We start from the raw sequence: 20873 nt of genomic DNA on the forward strand, positions 1-20873 counted from the left end.
GTGATTAGCCAGTGATGGGGCTGTCTCAGGGTCCTCTCTCTCCCTCCCTCCAATACACACAGCCTAATGAAAGAGCCTCCAACACACACACACACACACACACACACACGCACACACACAGTAGACACATACACGCCCTGCTCTACTCCCTTTGTCACACTACAACACTCCCATCCATTTTAGATTATAAAAAAGAGAGAGTGAAGAGAGTGGCTAACTTATTGCTCTTCTGAGAGACAGAGTCTTCCTATCGAACATCCTCTGATCACGATCTGGGGCGCCATTTACAATCAATGAATAATTCCACTGTCATTCTGCAAAAAAAATGTATACAAATGTTTTGCACCATATATCTACTGGAATGGTGTTCCTGGATCTGGAGAAAGACAGTATTGTACTGTACAGTGGCCCTGTATGTAATGTGTGTTTTGGGGGATTTTGCTATCCTGAACGACTAGAAGTCCTCACAAGGATAGTACAGTGTGTGTGTAGTTCAGACTCTGTTCTTGTGCCCTGTCTGCTGGGTTAGAGGTCGACAGCTAATTATAAGATCATTATCATAAGAAGCATACTATCTCCTCTGTCTCGCTCTCTCGCCTGTTCCGCTCCACCCTCCTCCCATCTCTGGGGGAATTTCCCCAGTATAACCGTGGATGGCTGAGAGATTTAACTCTCGTCACAAACAGAGCTGTATGTGTCATATACAGTAGACGAGCCCAGACACAAAGGGAGTTTCACTGTAGGATACACAGAGGGAACACTGAGGAATAGAAATTACATTTCGTCTCTGACTTCAAGGTCACAGGAAGCCCAATGAGATGACGTACTACTATCACTACTATCATGAAACACTCCATTATTGTCAGGGTGTGTGTACTTCCTGCTTCCTGACCCTGTGCAATCTCTGACCCTTGTAACAATCCAGCTTTGTGTTTCCTGTATGCCAGTCAACACATGCACGAATACACTGATAAGGGCAGTCCGTAGAGGTTTGGTAAGCTCTCCTTAGTGCTCTAATGAGCTTAGTGAGAGATACTGATCAGCCCTCGGAGAGTGTGTATGACGAGTCACAACCTTACACACACACAAACAATTTTGCCACTCCGGTCGCCCCCTACTCACCAGTGGGCTGTATACGTAGCTGGGTCTTGTCGGCCTGCTTGCGGGTCATGGCGAACCAGCTGCGGTCGGGGTCCTGGATCCACTCTGCAGCCTGGCAGTAGAGCAGGCCCTGGTCAGCAGGCTGCAGCCGGTGGATGGTCAGCCTGTAGGACGTAGCGCTGGTCTTATCCAGTCTCAGGTCTCCTGAGGTCATCCTCTGTTTGTATGGCCCGCCGGCATGGAGGACAAAGTCCCGGGACAGAGTGAGGATCTCCAGGGGTGGGGCGACAGCGTCTTCCGGGGAGCGCAGGTACCAACCCACAGACAGGTGGGTGTGCTGCTCCGTCGCCCGGGAAACCTCACAGCTGAGCTGGAGCGTGTCTCCCTCCACCTGGGAGAGGGTCTGTGGCGGCGCGGCGACGGTGAGGGAGTCGGGGATGACTGCAGGAGGAGAGGAGAGAAAGAAGAAGAGAGAAAAGATGAGTGTCACATCAGTGGTTCAGTGTTTGCTTAGCACATGGATCAAAGTTGTGGCTTTCATTCCCACATATACAATATTTACACATGTAAACTTTAAGTGGCTTTAGATTAGCATTTGCTATAGGACATTGTTGTTATATTTCTGTCACATCAGCCCTTTGCGTTGACACCTTCTCTTGCATATAGCATAACCCTCTCAGACATACAGTACCTCTCCCTCCCCTCATAGACCTCACACACAAGCTGTTCACTCCCTTACCATCGGGCGGACGGTATCGGCATGAGGTCTGATACCAACAGGCTCAGAGACAGTTTCTATCTACAAGCTATCAGACTGCTGAACACTTGAACTGGACTGACCACCTGCTCAGACACTTCTCACACACACACACACACACACACACACACACACACACACACACCTCTTATTATCATTGCAAAATATTGCACAATTAACAAAAAAAACACTTGCGCCCCCCCCCCCCTTCCCCAAAACACATGTAAATATTGCACTATAAATTGTGCCTTTCTGTATTATAATTATGCTATAAATATCAAAGACTCCAGCCATCCTAGTCATGGACTGTTCTCTCTCCTTCCGTACGGCAAGCGGTATCGGAGCACCAAGTCTAGGTCCAAGAGGCTTCTAAACAGCTTTTAAACCCAAGCCATAAGACTCCTGAACAGCTAATCAAAAAGCTACCCAGACTCCTCTTTTACAACCCTGCTACTCTGTTTGTCTATGCATAGTCACGTTACCTCTACCTACATAATACCTCAATTACATCCACTAACCGGTGCCCCCACACATTGACCCTATCGGTACCCCCTGTATATAGCCCCCACACATTGACCCTATCGGTACCCCCTGTATATAGCCCCCACACATTGACCCTATCGGTACCCCCTGTATATAGCCTCGCTATTGTTATTTTACCACTGCTGTTTAATTGTTGGTTACTTTTATTTGAAATGTTTTACTTATCAATTGTTTACTTAACACCGATTTTTTAAAACTGCATCGTTGGTTAAGGGCCTGTAAGTACGCATTTCACTGTAAGGTTTACTACATCTGTATTTGGTGCATGTGACAAATAATGTTTTTGATTTGATTTATTCTATCCTACTGAGCTATTTCCTTTATGTTCATATTCATATATTTTATATTTCTTATTGTTGTTGCATTGTTGGATGGTGTATACAATGTGTATCCTGTATATACGACTAAAAAAACTTTAAACTTGTAACTCCACCCACACACACACACACACACACACACACACACACACACACACACACACAGTGTTCAACAAGCCTGGGCACGTTCTCCTGACTGACAGCCCTAACCCTGTGAAGCCTCAGACGGAGGTCTACCAGATCACACACTCTAAATATACAGACAATGTGTTTGGAATGAGAACACATTTCAGCATTAGCTAGCATCTAAAACTGACAACAGAGAGAGTCAAACCCGGCCGGTTAAGAACAGAGAGAAAGAGAGGAAAAGCAGGAGAGAAGAAGAGAGTGACATGACAGGTTTGAGAGGGAGGAGTGGTAAAACACTCTATACATCTCCAGAAATAAACCCTGGTTACTCTGTCTGGAGACAGGGATCGGCAGGCGGCAGGATTATTATGGGATGGAAGACTAAATGTCCCAGCAGCAGTCAGAGGGTGTGTGTGTGTGTGAAGATACATCCCGTCTAAATGTCTGTCAGTTGGACTCATATCCTGTTTGGGTCCTATTATCTCAGTAGGAAATGGCTCATCTAACCGGTCAGGGGCTTGATGTGATTAACATCTAATGGTTGACACACACACACACACTCTGCCCTAGTATGTATAAAGACAGTGTGTAGGACACAATGTGCAGCAGCAGTCCTCCTTTTTGTTGACCTGGACAAATGAATGGAGGATGGAAAAATGCAGGGACTGAGAGTAGGCTTTCCAGTAATACAGTGTAGTATTGTCAAGCCCTGGTTAAGATGCTTGGCTCTTCAAGGGCTTTGTCAAGATATATGATATTGGAGTGCATTGTGCAGCAGGCACATGGTATTGCAAAGCAATTGAAACACATAAGCATTGTTATTGTGGAGATGGGCATGGGCTGGTTTCAAGCCTGGGTGGTATCCATCTATCCCGAAGCTTTCCTGGTATGAATGAGCACATATGCTAACAGCTTGCTTGTCTGTCTTGTTGTCTGTGTCTGTGTCTAGAGCTGGGATGATGAACCTAAAATTATTAACACCAACCATACTAATCACAGGCATTTTGCTTACAGTGTGTTCGGAAAGAATTCAGACCCCTTGACTTTTTCCACATTTTTGTTAAGTCACAACCTTATTCTAAAATGGATTAAATAGTTTTTTCCCTTATCAATTGACAAACTATACCACATAATGACAAAGCAAAAACAGTTTAGAAATGTTTGAAAATGTTTTTAAAAAATAATTAAATATTATATTTACATAAGTTTTCAGACCATTTATTCAGTACTTTGTTGAAGCCCATTTGGTAGAGATTAAACTCAAGAACTTTGGGGTATGATGCTACAAGCTTACATAGTTTAGATACTCTCGAAGTCGACTGTGCTTTTAAACAGCTTGGAAAATTCCAGAACATTATGTCATGGCTTTAGAAGCTTCTGTTAGACTAATTGACATCATATGAGTCAATTGGAGGTGTGAGTTTGAAGGTAGGCCTTCAAACTCAGTGCCTCGTTGCTCGACATCATGGGAAAATAAAAAGAAATAAGCGAAGAACTCAGAAAAAAAATGTAGATCTCCACAAGTCTGGTTCATCCTTGGGAGCAATTTCCAAATGCCTGAAGGTACCACGTTCATCTGGTCAAACAATAGTATGCAAGTATAAACACCATGGGACCACGCAGCCGTCATACCGCTAAGGAAGGAGACGCATTCTGTCTCCTAGAGATGAACGCACTTTGGTGCGACAAGTGCAAGTCAATCACAGAACAAAAGCAGAGGACCTTGTGAAGATGCTGGAGGAACAAGTACAAAAGTATCTATATCCACAGTAAAACGAGTCCTATATCGACATAACCTGAAAGGTCGCTCAACAAGGAAGACACTGCTCCAAAACCACCATAAAAAAGCCAGACTTAGGTTTACAACTGCACATGGGGACAAAGATTGTACTTTTTGGAGAAATGTCCTCTGGTCTGATGAAACAAAAATAGAACTGTTTGGCCATAATGACCATCGTTATGTTTGGAGGAGAAAGGGGGAGGCTTGCAAGCCGAAGAACACCATCCCAACAGTGAAGCACGGGGGTGGCAGCATCATGTTGTGGGGGTGGTTTGCTGCAGGAGGGACTGGTGCACTTCACAAAATAGATGGCATCATGAGGACGGAAAATTATGTGGATATATTGAAGCAACATCTCAAGACAGTCAGGATGTTAAAGCTTGGTCGCAAATGGGTCTTCCAAATGGACAATGACCCCAAGCATACTTCTAAAGTTGTGGCAAAATGGCTTAAGGACAACAAAGTCAAGGTATTGGAGTGGCCATCACAAAGCTCTGATCTCAATCCTGTAGAAAATTTGTGGGCAGAACTGAAAAAGCGTGTCCGAGCAAGGAGGCCTACAACCCTGACTCAGTTACACCAGCTCTGTCAGGAGGAATGGGTCAAAATTCACCCAACTTATTGTTGGAAGCTTGTGGAAGGCTACCCGGAACATTTGACCTAAGTTAGGCAATGCTACCAAATACTAATTGAGTGTATGTAAACTTCTGACTCACTGGGAATGTGATGAAAGAAATAAAAGCCCAAATAAATCATTCTCTCTACTATTATTCTGACATTTCACGTTCTTAAAATAAAGTGGTGATCCTAACTGACCTAAGACAGGGAATTTTTACTCTGATTAAATGTCGGGAATTGTGAAATACTGAGTTTAAATGTATTTGGCTAAGGTGTATGTAAACTTCCAACTTCAACTCTTTGTGCCTTTACTGAGGAGTGGCTTCCGTCTGGCCACTGTAGTATAAAGGCCTTATTAGTAGAGTGCTGCAGAGATGGTTGTCCTTCTGTAAGGTTCTCCCATCTCCACAAAAGAACACTGGGGCTCTGTCAGAGTGATCATCGGGTTCTTGGTCACCTCCCTGACCAAAGCCCTTCTCCCTCGATTGCTCAATTTGGCCAGGCGGCCAGTTCTAGAAAGAGTCTGGGTGGTTCCAAACTTCTTCCATTTAAGAATGATGGCCACTGTTCTTGGGGACCCTCAGTGCTGCACACATTTTTTGGTACCCCAGATCTGTACCTCGACACAATCCTGTCTGAGTTACACGGACAATTCCTTCAACCTCATGGCTTGATTGTTTTCTCTGACATGCACTGTCAACTGGGGGACCTTATATAGACAGGTGTGTGCCTTTCCAAATCATATCCAATCAATTGAATTTACCACAGGTGGACTCCAAATTGTAGAAACATCTCAAGGATGATCAAAGGAAACAGGATGGACCAGAGATCAATTTCGAGTCTCACAGCAAAGGGTCTGAATACTTATGTAAATAAGGTATTTCTATTTTTTACTTTTAATAAAACGTGCAAAAATGTCCAAAAACCTGTTTTCCCTTTGTCATTATGGGATATTGTGTGTAGATGGATTAAATATCAATCTTAGAATAAAGCTGTAAATGTGGATTGTGGAAAAAGTCAAGGCGTCTGAATACTTTCCGAAGGGACTGTACATCGTTCATTACAATATGTAGCCTACACTACAGAAATGCGAGTGATTGTTATTGTGACAATTGATGGCTACAACCATCAAACCAGTAGCAGTAGTTTAAAGGATAATACAATTTTTAAAAAACTACTGTGGTGCACATTAATGTTATAAACTTATCATTCTATTTTTTATTATCGCATTAAGTCAGGCGATTTATCGCAATATGGACTTTTGTCCATATCGTTCAGCTCTGTGTGTTTGTGTGTGTGTGTGTGTGTGTGTGTGTGTGTGTGTGTGTGTGTGTGTGTGTGTGTGTGTGTGCCCGCACACTTGAACAGGGGACAGATTCTGAGAGATGGAGCAGGAATAAGAGAGAGAGACACCACGACAGAGTGATCAGAGAGCTAGAATAAGAGAGAGAGAGACACCACGACAGAGTGATCAGAGAGATAGAATAAGAGAGAGACAGACACCACGACAGAGTGATCAGAGAGATAGAATAAGAGAGAGACAGACACCACGACAGAGTGATCAGAGAGATATAATAAGAGAGAGACACACCACGACAGAGTGATCAGAGAGATAGAATAAGAGGGGAGGATCTGGTTACTGCAGTTTATCACCGGGGAGAAAAACATAACATGAAAGGAGAGGGATGAAAATGACAGGGAATAATTACGTTTGTCCTTCATTCCCATTGAAATAGTGCTCATGTACGGTCCGGAAATGGAAAATGTAGCATGTCAGTATACAGATTTGGGTTGCATTGAGCTGAAATGACTTTGAATTCACTGAAATAGTTTGGAATTGATTAGAGTTGACAAGGGTTGAATGAGTTACAGGCAATCCCTGTCACTAAAGGGTAAAAGTCGTTTTCTCCGTGTCAACACCAAATATCTGTTACTTAGCGACGAGTACAACTGTACCATCAAATCGATTGCCAACAAGTAGCAGGTTAACCACGGTAGCACTCCTAGCCAATGTGTTCTGCCTTGGATCCATATGGATGGAGAATAAATGTGTTTGTGTCTTACAAAATTCTCAGTTGGCACTGAAGTAAGCCAACTGGCACATGGTGCTGTTCCTTGATATGGTAGCTTGAATGTTCCATGAGAGGGCTGAAGGAGAGAGGCTCTGTATGGCAGTCTCCTGATGCTGCCTGTGATACATAGGGCATTTCAGATGTCTGAAGGCTACTTAGGGAGAGAATGTTCGTTGGTGTGACAGAGGCCTTATTTGGTGTGTGGAAAGCATAGCAGAGAGCAGCTCTCACACAGAGACCACACTATACCAGCCCGATCAACAGGAGAGAGAGGGAGAAAGAAAGAGAAAAAAGGAGAGGGAGAGCCTACTCATTCCACAACAACCCTCCTACGCTACAGCCTCCTGTTGCCATAACAACCCACCTACTTTACACTACTGAGGTTCCCCCTAAAACAGCCCAGTTGCCATAACAACATCTCCACGTCCATACATCTTTCCCATGGCCCCCCTCCCCCCAAAGAATCTGGATAACTGCAAAATGAAAACATGCTGCTCTTCTCTACATCCCTGGGTTGACAGGTCCACAAAACAGCTGGGTTGGCCTGACACAAAAACAAACATACCCCACTTACTGTACTGTCCACCAAGGCCAATCAAATCCTGTCTAGAATGCATTCAACCAATCAGACATTACCCATTGGAGTCGTGGGGTCAGAGCCCAGGTGATAAACACAATGATGTGATCTACTTGAGATTCTCCCAATCGCCCCTTGACCTCAATCTGAGCAGGATTAAGGATGAGACGAAGCAAACATGCAAGCCCGTGCATACACTGCAGGAGTATGGACTTGGCCTGAATCTGGGAGAGACTTCCAGGACAGGCACCTGGCCAGCCCAGACTACTGCTGCTACTGGTACATGGACTTGTTTTCTCTTAAGTAAGAGATAGTACTATGAAAACAGGCTACAAACATCTACAATCACAATTTGGTCACATCCTGTGGTATGTATGATTGCTGCCATGACAGTACGTTTGTTGCCACCTACCAGATTTTCCATTGGCATTGCCTAAAATGCCATTGTGGTCTCACAGTAAACAATGACATCCAGTTTGGTCATATCATCATGAGTCACGTCTGAACGCGTTACAAGGTGCGTTAAAACGTAGAGTTGATGTAAGTGCTCCTGCAGAAATTCACTCTGGAGTGCCAGAGTGGGCTGAGAGTGCGCTCTGGGCGTTCGTAAATTCAGAGCGTTGTCAGATTGTCCATTTGATCAATTCTGTGCGTTGTCAGATTGTCCGTTCGTAAATTCAGAGTGCACACTGGACACACTGGCCGAGGAGTAGGGTTGATCCAAGAGTTCTGACCTCACAATGGCAGTCAAGCACGTGAGCTAACTGGTTAAAGTTGGCTTGCTAGCTAGCTACCTCCAGACACAAATGAGAGAACATCTCACTCTGACCATTTTACTCGCCCTAGCAGAGGTGGTTAGGCTGTTTACACGTTATCTAAAGCATTGGTGACTAACTGTGCTGATGGCAACAATTTAATTACATTTTATTGCCAACATTTACTGACACCGGTCATATTTAACATCACTAGGGTAGGGGGTAGCAGTCGGAATTTTGGATGAAAAGAGTGCCCAAATTAAACTGCCTGCTACTCAGGTCCAGAAGATAGGATATGCATATAATTGGTAAATTTGGATAGAAAACACTCTAACGTTTCCAAAACTGTTAAAATAATGTCTGTGATTATAACAGAACTGATATGGCAGGCAAAAACCCGAGGAAAATCCAACCAGGAAGTACTATTATTTTGAAAGGCTGTTTTTCCATTGAAAGCCTATCCACCAGACAAAGACTTTGGACCCAGTTCACGAGCACCGTGTCTTCATCTACATGTGGCCAGTCTTTAGGCATTGTTTCAGGCTTTTACTCTGAAAAATGAGGGAAATACAGCACTTTCAATCAGTGACCAGTGGAAATTTCCATTCATCAGCCATGCGCCCTGGGAATCCGCCTTTCTTGTTTCTCCTTTCCTATTGACGAAGCTTTTGCCCGGTTGAAATATTGATTATGTATGACAAAAACAACCGGAGGATTGATTTTAAACATCGTTTGCCATGTTTCTACTAACTTTTATTGTACTTTTTATTTTATTTACTTTTCATCTGGAATTAGTGCACACGCCCTTTATTACTGGATTACGGGACAAAACGTGCGAACAAAAGGGAGGTATTTAGTCATAAAGGGGGACATTATCGAACAAAAATAACATTTATTGTCTAACATGGAGACCTGGGAGTGCCAGCAGATGAAGATCATCAAAGGTAAGTGATTAATTTTTATGCTATTTCTGACTTTTGTGACACTCTCCTTGACACAGCGGTTGCATTAAGGAGAAGTGTATCTATATTTCCAAGAATAACACTTGCATTGTTTATCAATGTTTATTATGAGTATTTCTGTAATTTGATGTGGCTCTCTGCACTTTCACCGGATGTTTGTTTGGGACAATGCATTTCTGACCATAACGCGCCAATGTAAACTGAGATTTTTGTATATATATATATATATATATATATATATATATATATATATATATATATATATATATATATATATATATATATATATATATATATATATATGAACTTTATCGAACAAAACCTACATGTAATGTGTAACATGAAGTCCTATGAGTGCCATCTGATGAAGATCAAAGGTTAGTGATTCATTTTCTCTATTTCTGCTTTTTGTGACTCTTCTCTTTGGCTGGAAAAATGGTTGTATGGTTTTCTGTGACTAGGTGACCTAACATAATCGCATGGTATGCTTTCGCAGTTAAGCCTTTTTGAAATCGGACACTGTGGTTGGATTTACAAGAAGTTTATCTTTAAAATGGTGGATAATACTTGTATGTTTGTGGAATTTTAATTATGGGATTTCCGCCCTTAAATTTTACTGGCTGTTGTCGAGGTGGGACGCTACCGTCCCACTGGTACCAGAGAGGTTAACGGGTGTTACGCGTTCGTAAATTAATCTGTTACTCACTCAGACAAAAGTGTTCTGAAATCAGGAATACATAGCCAGGGTAAATTTACGAACGCACCCTTTAAAAAAAATCTGTCTGTTTTTTTGCATGGGATCAATCTACCGTATTCACCAATGTCGACATTCTGCATCTACGATAGAAGGTGGCAGACCTACAGCGGTGTTTGTCAGACCAGGAGTCATCCCGAAAATGTATCTTCTCACAAAAACTTCTGTAGCGTACAAACGGAAAGATGAGACTCTCACGAACACGATGGTGTTCTTTATTTTGCTCTACACCCACAAGACTTGTCTGCAGGTAGGCCGGTACCAGTAAAAAACACTAACTATTGATGGAAGTACAGTGCATTCGGAAAGTATTCAGACCCCTTCGCTTTTTTCAACATTCCGTTACGTTACTGCCATATTCTAAAATGGATCAAATAAATAACATGTTAACACAAAAACCAAGCCATGAGGTTGAACGAATTGTCCGTAGAGCTCTGAGACAAGGATTGTGTCCAGGCACAGATCTGGAAAAGGGTACCAAAAAATGTCTGCAGCATTAAAGGTGCCCAAGAACACAGAGGCCAACACCAGTCTTACATCGAAGAAGATTGGAACCACAAAGTCTCTTCCTAGAGCTGGCTGCCCAGCCAAACTCAGAAATCAGGGGAGAAGGGCCTTGGTCAGGGAGGTGACCAAGAACCTGATGGTCACTCTGACAGAGCTCCAGAGTTCCTCTGTGGAGATGGGAGAACCTTCCAGAATGATAACCATTTCTGCAGCACTCCATCAATCAGGCCTTTATGGTAGAGTTGCCAGGCAGAAGCCACTTCTCAGTAAAAAGGCACATAACAGCCCGCGTGCAGTTTGCCAAAAGGCACCCAAAGGACTCTCAGATCATGAGAAACACAATTCTCTGGTCTGATGAAACCAAGATTGAACTCTTTGTACTGAATGCCATGCGTCACGTATGGAGGAAACCTGGCACCATCCCTATTGTGAAGCATGGTGGTGGCAGAATCATGCTGTAGGGATTTTCTTTCAGCAACAGGGACTGGGAGACTAGTCAGGATCGAGGTAAAGATGAACAGTGGAAAGTAGAGAGAGATCCTTGATGAAAACCTGACCTCAGACTGGGGCGAAGGTTCACATTCCTACAGGACAACGACCCTACGCACACAGCCAAAACACAGGAGTGGCTTCGGGACAAGTCTCTGAACGTCCTTGAGTGGCCCAGCCAGAGTCCGGACCTGAAAATAGCTATACAGCAACGCTCCCCATCCGACTTGACACAGCTTGAGAGGATCTGCAGAGAAGAATGGGAGAAACACACCAAATACAGGTGTGCCAAGGTTGGAGCTTCATACCCAAGAAGACTCGGGGCTCTAATCGCTACCAATGCTGCTTCAACAAAGTATTAAGTTAATGGTCTGAATACTTATGCAAATGTGATTTCATTTTTATTTATTTTTTATACATTTGCAAACATTTCAAAAACCAGTTTTTGCTTTGTCATTATGGGGTATTGTGAGTAGATTGATGAAGAAAAAAATGATTTACTCAATTTTAGAATAAGTATAACGTAACAAACGTCGAAGTCAAGGGGTCTGACTACTTTCCGGATGCATTGTATACGGTATTGTATACGGCTTGCACACACGGTATGGAAGTACTTCAGTGCCGCCCAGCAGTAAGGCCAAATTCAATGTTCCATTATTATTTTTATTTTTTTTAATTAAAATTGTTATATACTTACAAGGGTTCCAAATCAAATCGCTAAAATGATCCTTGGTATGACCATTTCAAAATGTTAGCTTAGTAGAAACCCAGCCCTGGGCCCTTATACCAGGGCTATTCGAGTATATTCTTACGGGGGCCAGATTTGAAAAAGGTTATTTACAAGGGGGCCCAATATTTTCTACATGGGACTACTCTTACTCTTCCTAAGACCAGTAAAAATAATATGCACAAAACACAATAATAATCTTATAACGCACTTTAACTCAAATTAAATGTTGCTAAAAGTCATTTTTACGTGCTTTAAGATGAACCTAATTCATTGCATCAAATTGTTTAAATAATGGAACACATTGGTACTTATAACACAGTTGACCTGCATCACATGAATTTCTTTCTACTTTCCTGTCCTTTATAGCGTCATCTTTTGTTTTTATTTGCACATAGGAAACCTTTTATGCATGGCATTTTGCAGTTGACCAGCATCACATTCTGTTCTATTTGATAATTATTTTTCTATTTCTTCATCATTATCAATTTTTCATTTTTTTTGTTTGTTGCTTAGGACACAAGAGGCATTTCTACTGACTGAAAAACACCAAAAGAAAGATGCTCAAGGTCCCTGCTCATCTGCGTGAAAGTACCTTAGGCATGCTGCAAGGAGGCATGAGGACTGCAGATGTGGCCAGGGCAATAAATTGCGATGTCCATACTGTGAGACACCAAATACAGCGCTACAGGGAGACAGGACGGACAGCTGATCGTCCTCACAGTGGCAGAGCACCTGTAACAACACCTGCACAGGATCGGTACATCTGAACATCACACCTGAGGGACAGGTACAGGATGGCAACAACAACTACCAGAGTTACACCAGGAACGCACAATCCCTCCGTCAGTGCTCAGACTGTCCTCAATAGGCTGAGAGAGGCTGGACTGAGGGCTTGTAGGCCTGTTGTAAGGCAGGTCCTCACCACCTTCACCAGACATCACCGACAACAACCGTCGCCTATGGGTACAAACCCACCGTTGCTGGACCAGACAGGACTGGCAAAAAGTGCTCTTCATTGCCGAGTCGCGGTTTTGTCTCACCAGGGGTGATGGTCGGATTCACGTTTATCGTCGAAGGATTGAGTGTTACACCGAGGCCTTTACTCTGGAGCGGGATTGATTTGGAGGTGGAGGGTCCGTTATGGTCTGGGGCGGTGTGTCACAGCATCATCGGACTGAGCTTATTGAGATTGCCTGCAATGACAACGCTGTGTGTTACAGGGAAGACATCTTTCACCCTCATGTGGTACCCTTCCTGCAGGCTCATCCTGACATGACCCTCTGGCATGACAATGCCACCAGCTATACTGCTCATTCTGTGCGTGATTTCCTGCAAGACAGGAATGTCAGTGTTCTGCCATGGCCAGCAAAGAGCCCGGATCTCAATCCCATTGAGCACGTCTGGGACCTGTTGGATCGGAGGGTGAGGGCTAGGGCCATTCCCCCCAGAAATGTCCGGGAACTTGCAGGTGCCTTGGTGGAAGAGTCAGGTAACATCTCACAGCATAAACTGGCAAATCTGGTGCAGTCCATGAGGAGGAGATGCACTGCAGTACTTAATGCAGCTGGTGGCCACACCAGATACTGACTGTTACTTTTGACCCCAGAGTGTTTTGTTTGGGCTAAAATCAGTCATGTCAACTATTTTATCCCTCCTATTAGTCCAAAATGAAGTCCTCATCAAACATTGTTGCTAGATAGTTCATCTTCTCCAAAAGAAAGCCAACACCCATCTCCTCCCTAAACTCATAGGCCGCTCTCTTGACAGCATTATTACCCATGCTTAGCCACTGATCATGATGTAAAAGTAGAGCACGTTGCTCAGCAGTCTACAAAACAAGCGATGTTGATCAGATCAAGTTTATGATAGTTATAACCGAGTCCATGGTGTTTTTTAACTCACCGCTGAGTTAAGAGTAAAGCATCTTCTGATGTACCAGGCAGTGTAGTGATCTCATCTGCAGTGAAGGAGACGATAGGCTGGCAGACAGACCCTGTACCTCTGTTAGCAGCTTTGATTGGCTGTAACTGGTATGGTGGGTGATCTTGTTTGACAGCATTTAAATGTGCAGAAAAACAGATTCTCCCATTGTAAAGTATTTGAACGAAGGCTCCTTTTTCGCACTAAACATAGTATTTATTGCTGATTTTGTTTAATCAATGATGTTCAGAATTGATCAAAGGGCTATTCTAAAATGTACAAAACGGGCCAGATCTGGCCGCAAGCCGCCAGTCGAATAGCCCTGCCTTAGACCTTAGTTATTAAATAACAGAGGAAGGGTCTCTCCCTCTGTCGCTAGTCCCTCTGGACAGCATTTCATGCAGCGTCCCAAATCATCTGAGAGGTATGGCCGGATGAACGAGGGAGGAAAAGAGACAGAGAAAGAGCGGAAAAGACGATGACATTGCAGATCAAACGGCTCAAGTTCACTTCAAAACCCTGTCCTGAATTACATCTAACCTTTATGTCACCATTAATAAGTTACACTGAACAAACTCTCCTCTTTGAAGAAAGCCATCGGAGTAGATTAAAATAATATGTGTGTACTTTTGTGTGTTCCTGTGGACTGTGACGGGTCAATCCTCGTTACCAGATTTCTCTGCAGAGCTGAGTCACTTGGAAGTGCCCACTGACACACAACTACTAGTAATAACCCAAGCATCGAGTTACCCTCAATAGAAATAAAAATGTTGAGGGGCAAACAGTATGGCTGACACGACCCATGTGACTCAGCACAGGGAGAGCTGTGACGATGACCACACTGATCTGGAAAGGAGGCCATTTGTTAATGCAATAGTCGCTCAGAAATTGTGTGGCGGGTTTGATTGGTTGAGACGTCTTGTTGTTTGGATTTGAAAATTCAACTGGGGCAGCGCTCGGAGGGCTGTGTGTGGCTGTGCACGTGGGTGTTTGAGTGAGAAAGACACCGAGGAGAGCCAACCCGTAAAAGCACAGCCCCCTTCATCAACAACAGAGAACTTTGAGAGTTAAAGTGTTAGACTAGTGAAAACAGACATTATAGAACATAATAACACTATAAGAGAAGAGAAAGCAGAGAATGGTGAGGACAAGGTAGGATAATTAGCAGTAATTGCTCTGTGAGAAACATAGATTGCTGCTCAGAGGAAAATGGAGAAGGTGTGTGTGTGTGTGTGTGTGTGTGTACACAGGAGATGCATACAAATCCAGTGACTAGGGGAATGGGCATATGTGTACTATTTATTTCCCTCTGTCTTCCTCTCTATGGCTTAGAGCTGGCAGTGAGTCAGAGAGGGATGAATACATTCTCAGGATTAGCAAGAGGGAGGAGTAGGATGAGGATGATGCTGATCAGAGAGAGGATGAAGAGGATGATTGAGGAAGATGATCATGAGTTCTGCTAGGCCCGATGCTCTGACATACACATTTTGAGCCTCACTTTAGATGTTGAGTGAACATATTCAGAGAGGAGAGGAGGGGAGAGCAGAGGAGAGGAGAAAGGAGAGAGTAGAGCAAAGGAGAGGAGGGGAGAGCAGAGGAGGGGAGAGAGGAGAGCAGAGGAGGGGAGGGGAGAACAGAGGAGAGGAGGGGAGAGCAGAGGAGAGGAGGGGAGAGAGGAGAGCAAAGGAGAGGAGGGGAGAGAGGAGAGCAGAGGAGGGGAGAGAGGAGAGCAGAGGAGGGGAGAGGATAACAGAGGAGAACAGAGGAGAACAGAGAAAGACGACAGCCACAGTGTTGGATCTAGGGCCACAGCAGGGGGCACATTCATAATACAACACATACAGACAATGAGCCATACTGCCTATCAAACATAGTCGGTGTGTGTGTACACTCTCACGAACATATCCCAAGCTCTCAGTCTCCCACACAGTGCTATAAAAACCACACCGTGTCCAATCACCTAAAATGAACAGAGGAGACAGATGGAGGAAGGGAGGGAGGGAGGGAGGTAAAGAGGTAGTGGGAGAAGGGATGACAAGACACTCAAGTGTGTCTGCAGAAATAGTTCTGAGCTATTCAACATCAGACATCTGGCGGCCAGCTAATGGAGTAACCACATCCAGGTGGTGTGTCACTGTGACTGCAGCCCACATGAAGGCTCTACTGTTAAACAAGGGCCGCTGAATCCTCCTCGCCTCTCGCTGTCCTTTTTCACACTCCTACTCTTCCATTCTTTGCCTTTTTTACTCCGAATTCTTCACGCTCTCCACACTCTTTCATGCATCCTTTCTCTCACAGTCTCATGGTTCTCTTTCTTTAGCTAAGCGGTTTGTCAGCACCCAATTATCACATTCCGCTTCTCTCGCTCTCCTTCTCTCTATCCTCTAGTCAATCACACAACACACATACTGGCTGATACTGATAGTGAGCTTTTCTCTCACGCTACCTTGCTGACTGGGCTGTACATGCAAGCTGCTCTGTCTCTCCCCTAACACTATTTGAACATAGATGATTTCATATGGAAGTTATACAATCACAACTAGACTAGATGTACGGGTGAGAGCAGACCCCCTGTGAATATTACTGCTCACTATACCAAGATGAAAATCTGTGTGCCACACACACACCTCTGGCTCACCTAACACACACTCACAAAAAGAACCACGGTACCACACATACAGAGCGACACAGCCACACAAACACAGCCACACACACAGAGCCACACACACACAGCCACACACACACACACACCAGTATGAGAGCCCTGAGGGGACAGCTGCTCTCTCTCTCAACACACACACGTCAATATGGGAGCCCCGAGGAGACAGCTGCTCTCTCTCAACACACACGTCAGTATGGGAGCCCTGAGGAGACAGCTGCTCTCTCTCAACACACACGTCAGTATGGGAGCCCTGAGGAAACAGCTGCTCTCTCTCAACACACACACATCAGTATGAGAGCCCTGAGGCGACAGCTGCTCTCTCAACACACACACATCAGTATGAGAGCCCTGAGGCGACAGCTGCTCTCTCAACACACACACACGTCAGTATGAGAGCCCTGAGGCGACAACTGCTCTCTCTCAACACACACACGTCAGTATGAGAGCCCTGAGGGGACAGCTGCTCTCTCTCAACACACACACGTCAGTATGAGAGCCCTGAGGAGACAGCTGCTCTCTCTCAACACACACACACGTCCTTCTCTCACCTTCAGCCCCTCAAGTAGCCATGTAGCATGAGAAGCTGTTTACACAAAGACAGGAGGACAGATTTAACACACACACACACACACACACTCCCATGAAAACACGCGCGCACACACTCCCATGAAAACACGCACGCACACGATCCCATGAAAACACGCTCCCATGAAAACACGCACACGCTCCCATGAAAACACGCACGCACGCACACGCTCCCATGAAAACACGCTCCCATGAAAACACGCACACGCTCCCATGAAAACACGCTCCCATGAAAACACGCACACACACACACTTTCTCTCTGACACGATTCCTATCCTCCTAGAGGACCAGCAAGCAAAGGAGCTTGAGAAAGAGAGATTTAGGGAAGAAAGAGAAAAGCGAGAGATTAAAAAGAGAGAGAGGCGTGAGAGGAGGGGTAGTTTGGAAAGAGAGGTGGGTGTATGAAAGACAAATCTTCCTAAGATGAGCGTTTGAGAAGTGTTCAGGCAATGCTGTCGCTGAATAAAATCCTTGGGAGCATCAAATACATACACACGATGCTTTTAAAACACAAGAAAACATCAGTTTCCTGCCATCACTCGTTTTCTATCTCATACCCTGTTCTCTACCTCGGTTTCTCGTTCTATGACTCGCCCTCAACTGAAGGATTTCCCTCCCGTCCATCTCCCTTGGCCCCCGTTTCTCCACCTCTCCCTCCATTTCTCCCCTCGTCTCCATTCTACTGTACTCAAACATACTGTATATTGTCTAAGAATGGATGAATTCCCAAAAAAGGGCAAAAACAATGTAACCAGAATAAAAGCAGTCATCTACTGTATGTAACCTAGTTGCTATTTTTGTTACAGGGCTTCACCTCCCTCTCTCTGCCTCTTACACCTAGAGAAGCACCCCACCCTCTCTTTTCATCCCTCCCTCTCTCTGCCTCTTACACCTAGAGAAGCACCCCACCCTCTCTTTTCATCCCTCCCTCTCTTCCATCCCCCACTCTCTCCAGCCCCAGATGGTCAAGTACTGTGACCAATTGAAGACAACCCCGGGAACAGAGCCAGTTACAGCCTCAGCCATCTGACCAGCACTACTGTGTGTGTGTGTGTGTGTGTTTAGATCACTGCAGGCTTTGCCTCGTTGCCACTTCCAGGTGGTCCTGCTTGCTTTTGGAGGATTGTGTATATATGTATGTTGTGTGAATAACTGGAAAATAAGCCAATCTCCAGAAGCACGTGCAGATTATAGCAGGAGCACAGGGTAGAGATCTGGTCTGTAAGACAGGGCTAGTCCTTTCCTTCACCAGACCAACCCCCATGCACCCACAGATTATAGCAGGAGCACAGGGTAGAGGTCTGGTCTGTAAGACAGGGCTAGTCCTTTCCTTCACCAGACCAACCCCCATGCACCCACAGATTATAGCAGGAGCACAGGGTAGAGGTCTGGTCTGTAAAACAGGGCTATTCCTTTCCTTCATCAGACCAACCCCCATGCACCCACAGATTATAGCAGGAGCACAGGGTAGAGGTCTGGTCTGTAAGACAGGGCTAGTCCTTTCCTTCATCAGACCAACCCCCATGCACCCACAGATTATAGCAGGAGCACAGGGTAGAGGTCTGGTCTGTAAGACAGGGCTAGTCCTTTCCTTCATCAGACCAACCCCCATGCACCCACAGAGAGCAATGCAGCCATCAACTATATGGAGACCAAGAGAGAGACAGGAGTGTCTGGTCAGTGACCAGTGTGTGTGTGTGGTGCTGATGGGGGAGGGGAGTGTGGGGAGGAGGGTAGGGTGGCTGAGGGGTGTGTGTGTGGACTGTGTCTGTGTGTGAAGAAAGGGGTTCAGGGTGGGGAGGGGCTGGAATATGCTAAACCTGGTGTGTGTCTGTGTGGGACAGGAATGTGCAGTCTGGAGATTCCCAGGAGGGTAGTGTGGGGTGGGGAAATACCGTCTGGTGTGTGTGCGCATGTGTGTGTGTGAGGGGCGGGGACATGCATGTGAAGTCTGGGGTGAGAGTGGGTAGAGTAGAACCACTAGGAACCAGTCCAGCAGGGTAGCAGATGAGAGGAGCAACTGTCTGAGCTAGAGCCAGCACACACTCTCTCTCTCTCTGGCAGAGCTCAACCCTGGCACAGGGGCACAGGTGGCAGCATATGTCTGCACCCGCCTGTTCGGAGGGAAAGACAGAGGAAGAGAGTGTGTGTGTGGTAGGTACGCACTAGTTCATGCTATGGAGATTGAGAACATAGTTATCGTCAGAGTGGAAGTCTTTTTGCCTTTATTTAACTAGGCAAGTCAGTTAAGAACAAATTCTTATTTACAATGGCAGACTACAACGGCCAAACCCGGAAAACGATGGGCCAATTGTGCGCCGCCCTTTGGGACTCCCAATCATGGCCGGTTGTGAAACAGCCTGGATTCGAACCAGGGTATCTGTCGCCTTTTGCACTGAGTTGCAGTGCCTTAGACCGCTGGCTACTCGGGAGCCTGTTTTACTGTGTAGTGTGTTCAGACTGCAGGCTGAGTTAGTTTTCCTCCATTTACACAGAGGCTCAGACAGACAGCCTGGGGCTGTAGAGCCCATTCAGAAACATTTTACAGTAGACATTTTAACTAAATCACAATTTTTCATTCCAAATAATGAGGGGCTGATTAGCATGCTAACGAGGCGGTCACGATGTTAATCTCTAAACTGATACCAGCACTACCTCCACACACAGAGAGACAGGCGGAGAGAAAGGCAGAACGAGCAGGAGGATTGACTGGTTTAATAATGCTTTCTCTCACTTACACCACTCTATTAGCCAAGTGCAGTTTCCTTTAACCTCTGAAATTCCAAGCCTTGGGGGGGGGGGGGGGGGGGGGGGGGGGGGGGGGGGGGGTTCTACAAAGCAAACATGTAATTGTTTTAAGATGGTCATACCATGCATCATTTGGCTATTATATACAGATTTATGTTTTTAACTTTATTTTATTTGATCAAATATAGAATTTGGCCTTTACTACTATAGCCCATAGAAACACATTGAATAACACATTCAGAAATGGCAAAACAGGCCGCATCTTTTCTTATATATCGAGGAGATCTAAGAAAGCTAAAGAAATGTACAAAAAAAAAGAAAAAAATAATAACATATTTATAGGCCAAACCATTCGGATGCCACAGACGTTTTTGCGAGAAGATCGATTTTCTCGTCGTCTGACAAACGCCGCTGTAGCTCGGCCACCTCCCGCCGCAGACACGGAAAGCCGACGAAACACACGCAAAAAAAAACCTGATCATTTGTTATCTCTAGCTTTAACGGACGGATTTTGATGGGGATTTTTTTATTATGTTACTTAGACTGACACACGTATACGCATCGGTTTGTGTGTGTGGTAGACAGAGCAGGGTTATCAGCAGTTCCTGTGAAAAAGTAGACCTACAAGCACCTCGACTTCTTTTCTGTTGAGATAAGACTTCAAACTAACACAAACGTTGTGCACACACAAACGTCTCGGGCTCAAATACCAGCTTCATCCTCACATTTGTCTACTGCCTGTTTTATGAGAACCAGCTTACTAACACGAATACATATGTAGCATTAGCATTCTCCTATTAATATACATATTCTTGTAGCATTCATATTCATGTAGCCTAGCCACTGCGTTGCATTAATTTCACACA

General features: G+C 44.8%; 1 protein-coding gene across 2 annotated transcripts in view; it reads right to left on the bottom strand.

The window, feature by feature from the left end:
* The window catches only part of LOC110501642 (immunoglobulin superfamily member 3), a 101028-nt gene that overhangs the window by 43325 nt on the left and 36830 nt on the right, over nt 1-20873 (bottom strand). For both annotated transcript variants that reach the window (XM_021579343.2, XM_021579344.2), the window contains exon 3: nt 1123-1542. In XM_021579343.2, the coding sequence (XP_021435018.1) occupies nt 1123-1542 (420 nt within the window). The remainder of the gene's footprint in view (nt 1-1122; nt 1543-20873) is intronic.

The sequence above is a fragment of the Oncorhynchus mykiss genome, chromosome 22 (genome assembly GCF_013265735.2).
Source record: "Oncorhynchus mykiss isolate Arlee chromosome 22, USDA_OmykA_1.1, whole genome shotgun sequence".
Lineage (NCBI taxonomy): Eukaryota > Metazoa > Chordata > Actinopteri > Salmoniformes > Salmonidae > Oncorhynchus > Oncorhynchus mykiss.